Source organism: Alosa pseudoharengus, unplaced genomic scaffold (assembly GCF_046254945.1).
Source record: "Alosa pseudoharengus isolate Yale_2024_CS ecotype anadromous, Long Island Sound unplaced genomic scaffold, YU_APseudo_1.1 YU_APseudo_1.1_scf_5, whole genome shotgun sequence".
Taxonomy (NCBI): Eukaryota; Metazoa; Chordata; class Actinopteri; order Clupeiformes; family Clupeidae; genus Alosa; species Alosa pseudoharengus.
In genome coordinates, this window is record NW_027468837.1 from 17,827,285 (window position 1) to 17,836,994 (window position 9,710).

Here is a 9,710-nt window from a genome sequence, read left to right on the forward strand (position 1 = left end):
TTTAAGGAACAAATTCCTACAACTATGACTTGCACAAGATGTCCGACCTTACGAAGCTGTACAATTCCAAGGTTTATGTGGCTGACAGAATGAGAAGGCCTTTAAAAGGCACAACCTTCCAAATTGGACTACTCAGCCATTCTGGAGTCAGGTATAACAACAAAAATACAAATGTTTTTTGGGGAAATGTTCTAAACAACAATTTGACGATATACATGAAAGTATGTTCATCTCATTCAACAGACAAATACTGTATGTCTGTACTGTGTCCTTTCCAGATACAGGTAAATAATATAAAACAATGTTATATGTTGCACTGGTATGTTGTGAGTAAAATAGCCCCTGGCTTCATAGGGTAACTCTGGAGGATGGCACCAAGTGGCTGGTGCACAAGGGGGATGCATTTGGCATCAGCAGCCAGACTGTTGTGGTCGATGCTCGCCACATGAGCAACACCTGGAAGGTATTTTCACTTATAGTTGTCAGTTGTGCCCCTTTCGTGACTTCCAAAATAGTACCCAAACATTTGGGTAATTTTTTCTTTAAAAAGTGCTCTGTTTTGTTCACAGATTATTGAGACCAAAAATTTCCAAGGCTCCAAGACTGTGTCGGATTTTGTGAAAGCAGGAGGCACTGATTACAGCCTTATTTTTGACAACTGTCATGATGCATCTGGGCGAATGTTCGACCAGTAAAATTTGCTTTGGTTTCAGATTTCAAAGTTTTGGAATAAATCTATTCATAATACAATTACTGACAGTCAGTGTAATTTCCTGTAATATTGGATTTCACCTTGAGAAGTGTAATTTTTGCTATTAAAACTGAAAGAACAAATTTTTTTGCTTACAGTAAAGCCTTTCATTTAATATATTACGTTTAACACTTTTTTTTGCTCTGAACTGTACTCAAACAAAGATTAGTTTACTCAGATCATACAGTGTTTTTTTTCAGAGGATTTCAAAAGTCCACGCCCAATGGGCATTAGCTTATTTCTTTTGAACAAAGACAAAAAAGTAGCATGTTAAAGCAACTCTTTGGCGGTGCAACATGCAACATTCATTTTCATGTTTGGTGACTGTGATACATGAACACACAATTTCATGAAAAACACATCTTGTACATTTTTTATATTTAATGACAGAATAAACTATGACATGCAACACTGGTGAGATTTTCTCACTTTTCTGGAAACACAAACAAAAAAACACAGAAGTGCCTGCTAGCTCTGTACATGATTTGAATAAATACATTAATCAACAAAAATATTTTCAAAAATGTCACCTACCACAGCATAACCTCATACAGCAAATGCTATCTTTGTAAGAGATGAACAACTGAGGATAAATGATGGTTTCAGAAATAAAAGCTGATGCAACAAATAGTGGGAATATAGATGTGAATAGCTCTTTTGAAATGCATTGCATAGGTATTATTTACACAATTACACAGAGATCTATGTATTCCTCATGCTCATAGAGCCACCCAAGGCATTATAAAACTGTATATGACACACTTAGTCATATGGTATGCCTAAGGAAATGTGTTAATCCAAGCCTTTCTCTCATGTTAATTCTCTTGTTAAAGATTTACAAGCCGAGATGTTTTCAGGGTCATTTAGTAGTTTTAGAAAAGCTGGTCAGGACATAGACTGCCACCCATTCTGATGGCTGGAATAGTTTAGTACAGACCACAGGCCTTCAGGTTTTTGACAACGGTGTCAACAACTGTGTTAAATGCTGAGTCCACATTCTGTGTGTCAACGGCACAGGTCAGGTGGGTGTAGATTTCCTTTTCGCCCTTCTTCAGGTTCAGCTCCTCAAACTGCTTCTTGATGAAGTCAGTTCCCTGCTCATAACTGTCGCCACCTGAGGACATACAATCAGTTTGTTTTTTCCTGGCGCAAAAGGTTTCTACTTTAACTTGTAGTAGTCAACCTGCCCAGTGCTGACCTATGTAGGCCTTCAAATAAAAGTATTGTTCAATGTTAAAATACAAACCAGTATAGTTGGGGAAGCAAATGGTAAGGGGAGATGTCTTGATTTTGTTCTTGAAGATGTCTGTCTTGTTGAGGAAGAGCACCATGGTAGTGGTGGCAAAGAACTTGTGGTTGCAGATGCTGTTGAACAGATGAAGGCTCTCGTGTACGCGATTCTAATGGAGATAGGAAAGGGAGGAGTCAACACCAGGACACATCATCAGGGCAAACATGGTGGCAGTTTATCTGAACTGCACTTATTGACTGATTATTTAATATATTTGATTTTATATTATTTTTTATAAATATAATATAGTATTACTATTATAAGGCTATTTGTATCAGTAGTTGTCATGACAACTCTGGTCATGTTTGATGCTTTGACAGGTCATTGGCAGCTGATATAGCACATCTACACAGCCCAAACAAATGCACAGATGCCCAGGCACACAGACTCTCCTGAGTCCCATACACTCACCATCTCGTCATCCTCCACCAGCACCAGGTCATAAGCACTGAGAGCTGAAACAAAGATTATGCAGGACACATCCTCGAAATTCTTGATCCAGCCTTTCCTCTCCTCACGCTTGCCCCCCACATCGAAAAGCCTGTTAAACCACAAGGAGTTAGTACATAGAGAGGCCCCTTGAAGTCACTTTGCCTTCGTGGTGCTATTGATACAGTTCCATGGTTGCGATAGTAGTGGTTTTAATTGTAACACATATGAGAATATGAATAAAACGTTTTTTCTTTCTTAAATAGGATGTTCTAAAAAAACAAAAAACAAAATGTATTAATACAAATGGACAACCTGCATAAGACCATACCACAGCACCTGTATAGCCTGCATATGTCACCTACTTACTCACTGTTTACACACAAACAGTTATTTCATGTAATATTTCAGGTTCCACCACTATGCAGAGCAAATAGCTTTCAATATCCACCTAATTTCATTATTGCATTCTCCCTTTTTGATTTGAAGATTATGGCGTGCTCTTAATCCACAAAAATGTTTAGACTTCTTATGTTCAGGTGCTCTTTGGTTCAAGGTAACAATTTGTCCAAAATAAAGGAAGAGAACAAAGTTTAAAATATCTTTATTCAAAATGGCATGTCCTAAAAAGTGTGGGCTTTTTTTAATAGCCCATTTAGGACATGTCATTTTCAATATCGACATTTTAATTAAGGAGTGCCTTGGCCGGAGAAACTTTTTTCTCTTTCTTTTTTTGCATTCTCCCTTTATTAAATCTCAAATGAAAAAAATATATAGGGTTCTTTTTGGCCTCTGTGAGCCTCAGCCTGTAGTTGTGAAAGATTGCCCCCCAGTCACTCACCTGATGAGCAGGTCCTTGTAGTTGAACTGCTCCTCTGAAGTGCCAGTGGTCTCCAACCGAGAGTATAGCACATCCTGTTCAGTGGGTAGGTAATTGGGCTCACTAACTCTCTCCAGGTCATCCATGAAGCTGGCAACAGATGCATAAACATTAGCAAACACATCTCTGCACTGTGTTTGCATCTGTGTTCATGTAATCTGGGCAAAATGTTATGTATTTTCACTCTATTTTCTAACTCACTTGCATTTTATAATAATTGTCCACATTTTGTAATGAAGAGCGTAAATACAATCTGTAATAAAATATCCCTCATTTTGCAATTAATCATTACATATTGTGGGGGTTATTACAAAATACAGGCACTGCAGATATTTTTGAAGAAAAATAAATTATGTAGCACATTATGTAATAACCAAAACATGTATCTTCTTATTAATAAAAGTGTTACAGATTATTAAAACAAATGTTTGTTTTATCATGAATCATCATAATGAATGGATATGCATTTTAAAATCAGTTCAGTATATGAGTGTTTTTCATTAGTCAAAAATACATCAACTGGAGGAAGCTGTGGCACAACATTCCAAGTTCCCATGTGGACCCGGGTTTAATTCCAACCTGCGGCCATATCCTGATCCACTCTCCCCTATTCGCTTCCAATCAATCTCTCCTGCAAAAGATTTAAAGCCCAGAGTTTTGAAAACTCTGTTGTGATACTTGGACACATTCTTATTGATGGACTTGGGGTCCTTGGGTGTTTCAGATCTTAATCATCAGAGACTCTCACTTGTGCAATCCAGCTGGAGGTGATCAACCACAGACTTGTGTCCAAGCATTCCAACCCAAGGATCACCTCTCTGGATCCACAGCCACCATGAGGGCTTTTCAGCAGAATCCATAATGGACTTAAAAGACCTTAAACACCCCAGGCTTATCACTTAGGACGTGCCCAAGTATCACTAGGAGGTGTTCTCTAAAACTCTGCTCTTTAAGCCTTTATTGTATATGGAGAGGAGAGATTGACATGAGGCAAATTGGATTGGCATGGATGAGGACATGACTGCAGGTTGGAATTAAACCCAGATCCCCGTGGGCATTTGGAGTCCTGCACCACAGCTCCCCCTAGTTGATGTGTTGTTGGTCCATGCAATACTCTACTATACTGAACTGATCACATCTTTTCAAATGGATATTCAGTAACTTTCGTTAAAAAATAATCTCCTATAGAGCCTGACTGATAGGCCAATACCGATTTTGATATTTGAGTTTTTCAAAATCCAATAACCTATATATCGGCCGATAGTCATTTTTAAAAAACACAATGTAAAAATGTTCTCCAGTAACAAAGTTCTAATCAAGGTGGGGACATTATGAATTTAAATAGGCCTAACTATAGTTTCCTAATGAAAGGCTCTTCATATACGGCAGGGGTGTCAAACTCATATTAGATAGTGGGCCAGATTTATTGGAATGAGACCTCGTGAGGGCCGTCATTGTCATGGTCATTATAATTTTTCTGCATGAGTATGAGTGTTGTTTGATATACTCCTTTACCATATCCACTTATAAGCAAACAAGTACAAATCATGTGCTACTGTCATATATAATATGCCATTTCTCTCTTGAAATAACCTACTTCCATGTCAGTTCTTTCAACCTTTCTGAGGATGTTTTGTAGTGCTAGGTTTAAGCAATGTATCATAGAGATATTGCTTATTACACATTGTTAAAGACTATCTTTTTTTTTCTCCCCTTCCTACCCAGAACATCTGGGGGGCCGTATGAAACCTGCTGACGGGCCTGATCTGGCCCCCGGGCCTTATGTTTGAGACCCCTGATATACGGCAAACTTTTTTTAAAGAAATAAAACAGTGTATAGAATAGAAAGAATAGTAAGCATAAAAGAGGTCTTTGTTCTTTGATTACCACATTGCCACAATCTACATTGTGAGCAGTTTTAATGACTCAATCCTTTTATGCAAGAAAAACATTTTACAAGTATGATCAGTTACTTTACTTAACTTTGAGCTTCTGTAGCCTAAACCATGTTCTTCCTTACTTAAAACACCTTTGTTGAAATGCAAGAAATTTAAGACTAAAACTAGCTCAGATGCTCACATTTATTTTGTGTAGACTTTTTGTGGTCTTAATGCAACATTTAATAAGGCACTGACAGGGCCACCAAGGACTGTGAGTGAGTCAACAGCAGAAAAACCTATTTAGCCAGCAGAAATGTCCCAGCCTGGTGTTTAGGATACATGGTAGACAGGTAGCCTATCTAGCGAACATTAGCGTACACTAACGTAGCTCCTGTCAGTATGGTAAAGAATGAGATTTCAGTCGAAAGAGACAATTACAGTGCTGTTATCAATTTGCTCGGTATAACCGTGTATATGTTTCACAAATACACCAACTATCAGGCTAGCCTCCACCACTCAACCAATGATAATGTTAACGTTATTTTACGTATGGGTATAACATTAAGCTGGGGTAAAGTGCAGTAAAAACCATGGATGTCCGATAAACATTCTCAGGTTTATTTCGGCTAAAGAAATGGGAATTACATTTCACCTGAACAAAGTGGCCCTAACTCCATCCCCTACTCTGGCAACTTTTATCTATGCATGTATGTGCATGCCTGTGTGTGTGCGTGCATGTGTGCCTGTGTGTATGTATGTGTGAGTGTGTGTGTGTGTGAGTGTGTGTGTGTGTATGTGTGTGTGTCAGTGTGTGCGTGCCTGTGTGTGAGAGTGTGTGCGTGCCTGTGCGTGTGGTTATGTGTGTGTGTGTGTGTGTGTGTCTGTGCATGTGGATGTGTGTCTGTGCATGTGGATGTGTGTGTGTGCATGCGTGTGTGTCTGTGCGGGTGGCTGTGAGTGTGTGCTTGTGTGTGTGTGTGTGTGTGTGTGTATGCACGCATGTGTGAGTGTGCGTGTGTTTATGTGTGTGTGTGTGTGTGTGTGTGTTTGTGAGAGAGAGAGTGTGTGTGAGACAGTCCTGCCTTGTAGCTCCTCTCATCATCATCCTACCAGTAATCCTTCGCTCAACACCACCATCTACAGGCCGATGGGTGTAAAATCACTAAATGTACATAAAAATTAATTTATTTTATGAAAATGATGAAATTCCATGAAACTTGGCATACCCCCAGAGGATGTCAGGTTAATCAAACACATGAAATTTGGTGCAGTTCACAACATCTCAACTGAAGATAGGGGTGATTAAGCAAGTGCCAGCAAGTGCAGTTCGAAACCGAAAAAAAGTATTTTTGCTGCCTTCTAAGATATCTTAAAGTTACTACGAATAACGGTCATTTTTGAAGGCAGCATCGATGCATCCTTCATGCTCCCTACTACCCATAATCCTCTGTGGCAACATACATATCATATATTGCAATATTATTACATAATGAGGTATAGTGTGTCCACAGATACTTACTAAGATGTAGGGTCGTTTATATCAAACATATTGGCACGCTCAAAGCAGGCCTTGATTCCTGCGTCTGCCCACACTGATTTAATGAGGGCTGCCAAATCTGCGGACATTGTTCCCTCCTCTGTCGACCCTGCCATGGTCACCAACTTCTTAGAATCAGCCTGCAGAATAATCATAGCAAAAGCACAAAACATTGAACATCTTTAACAGAAGGCATGTGGGTAATTAGGTTAGTCAAATCTTTTTGAAGACCCACTAAACATAATTTCAGAATCTTTGCAGGAATAAGTAATTTAAATCATATATTTCTTTTATTTAGGGGCTTTTCTTTTCTTTCTGATAGGACAGTGAAGAGTGACAAGAAGCGAATGGGAGAGTGGGATGGGGAAATAACCGTCGGTTGGATTCGAACCCGGGTCCCTGTGGGCATTTGGACCAGTATGTGGTACAGACACTGCAGCCACTTGAGCTACAGCTTCCCAAATCAAATCATATAGTTGTATTTTATTTGTAAGGCCACAAGTTCAGCAAGGGCAGCTGTGTTAGCGCTTCGGACTTGTAACCAGAGGGTTGCCGGTTCGAACCCCGACCAGTAGGCAAGGCTGAAGTGCCCTTGAGCACTTAACCCCTCACTGCTCCCCGAGCGCCGCTGTTGTTGCAGGCAGCTCACTGCGCTGGGATTAGTGTGTGCTTCACCTCTCTGTGTGTTCACTGTGTGCTGAGTGTGTTTCACTAATTCACGGATTGGGATAAATGCAGAGACCAAATTTCCCTCACGGGATCAAAAGAGTATATATACAGTACATACATTGTACATATACATACATACATACATACATACAAGTTCACCAAACCAGGAAACTATAAATGCAGTAATCTATGTTTCCGTGTTGAATCAACTATGTGACATGCTGAGTCTCTGATATTAAGATTAGACCTTCTGATATCTGGAAAGGATCCTTGAAATCTCTTGTCCTGATTACACTTCTTTACAGTATATTTCTTTACATGATCTAAAATACCTACTGTAGAGCACATGTCTCTATAGCCAAAATAAGGAGAAGTGTGTGTGTGTGTGTGTGTGTGTGTGTGTGTGTGTGTGTGTGTGTGTGTGTGTGTGTGCCTTCATGAAGTCATCTTCATATGCATATGTGTGTGTGCCTCTGGTTCTGTTTGGCCATTGTCATCCTGGACACACAGCTGCGTTAGCCCAATGCAGTGTGGATGAGACTGACCTCTCCGGAGGGTGATGCGAACTTGATCTCCAGAGGGCCCATGTTCTGAATGACCGTCAGAGAAAACTGAAGGATGTTGCTGTAGATGGTGGGTCTATAGTCCAGCCTTTCCTCATCAGTGTAGGTGCCAATGTGTAGTATTCTGAAACAAAACCATGGCAAGTAAAACTTGAGGCCAAATAAGTAATGGTCTTTATCCGGTATGTTTAGAGTACATTACAATGACTGCATGAGTTTTCAGTTGACTCACTTCATCTGCTTAGCCAAGGTGGTCTTGCCTGCCTCATTGGCACCTGTGGGAACACACACATGGTGCACTTACTGTACAGTTGGTAGCATAATTGACAGAGCTTACTGCCTGCCACGTTCTCAGGTGACACTGAGCATTTGAGGTGGCTGCTCATCCTAAGCCATTACATAATCATTTTGCACTGCCCTGAGTCAAATTAAAGTAGTTAGCAAAAGGGAGCTGACAATTTGTGGGTTAGCACCTTTTTAGTTGGCAAGACAATAGAGGAGCTTCGTGATAGTGTGCCATATTGGCCTCAGACTTGCTGGGTGTTTCACATAGGTAGATTACGGAGATAATTGGATCACTGCTCAGCTTGAAACCTGAAATGGCACTCTCATTAGAAACCCACACACTAGAGTATTTCCTGCTGTGTACACGGACACAGACACAGGTCCAGTGCAGTGGTCAGTCATAATGCACTGCTAAAAGTTCACACATAAAAGGCCTTTATAATATTCTCATTTACATTTTGCTGTGTGTTCTTCTCACTGTACCTGTCAACAAGATGACTGAGGACATGTTTCCAGGAAAAAAAGAGAGCCCATAATTATCTCTGAGTTTCTGTATAGCAGGTTACAATAAGAGGCTTATTATATAATGGGCTTACAGTGATCCCTATAGGCTACAAGCAGGCTAAACCCTGCAAGGGAGCCATGCTCCAACCTGGCGTTGACCTGAACTGGCACTTGAGATGATCTATTGATAATATTACGCATTGTTGTGTCACTTGGACTGGAAGTGAGGCAAGTGGAGAAGCAGGCGCGCTTAACTACCAAAAACACAACAACTTCGGGTTCCAGTTAATAGGACTAGGAAAATAACGTGAAAAACCGCACTCCCAAGCATTTTCTTATAATGCTATTTTATTGGACCATGTCCGCTAACACAAACACGTTTTGGCATAAGCCATCATCATTGTGTGTTGACTGTTGTGGAGGGGTCTGCAGTGTGGAGTTGGGTGAACCCACAGAGACTCTGTAGTAATACTCTCCTGTTAGTAACCTGTAAACTCTGTGTCAGAAGTGCAATCTCCTCTGCTCTCTCACTAACTACAGGGAATTATTGGGGCAGCTTAGCAAGCTGTCTACTCTCCAGACTGCCGAAAAGGATTGGAGATTACTTTCCGAAATAAGAAACATCACAGGATCAATTAAAGGATTTGGATTGGATAGTAAACTACTAGAGTATAATTTCAGATTTCACCTCATCTGGACTCTGTATTTTGTAGACAACTTTTTTTCATCTGTCTTCATAAGATGTTGTGGTTATTGTTGAGGTAAGAGTTGTTTATAAAACATGAGCTATTGTTCATATGGAAAATGAAACATAATTGTTATATTCTAGTTGACATTTGAATGATACAAACTGAGAGTGACACTGGACCTTTGGTTCTTTATCTCAGTTGTTGGTGACTCATCAAGTTAATTTAATCACTT

The 9,710-nt window shown here is 39.9% G+C and overlaps 1 protein-coding gene across 1 annotated transcript; it reads right to left on the minus strand.

Annotated features, from left to right (window-relative positions):
* Positions 1–1,677: 1,677 nt before the first annotated feature.
* On the minus strand, positions 1,678–7,023 carry LOC143104705 (guanine nucleotide-binding protein G(t) subunit alpha-1-like). Its single transcript, XM_076268952.1, has 5 exons — positions 6,751–7,023; positions 3,313–3,441; positions 2,454–2,583; positions 1,998–2,151; positions 1,678–1,865 (listed from the first exon to the last, which is right to left on the minus strand). The coding sequence occupies exons 1-5, from the start codon at positions 6,939–6,941 to the stop codon at positions 1,678–1,680; spliced, it is 792 nt and encodes a 263-aa protein (XP_076125067.1). The 5' UTR covers positions 6,942–7,023.
* Positions 7,024–9,710: the final 2,687 nt, after the last annotated feature.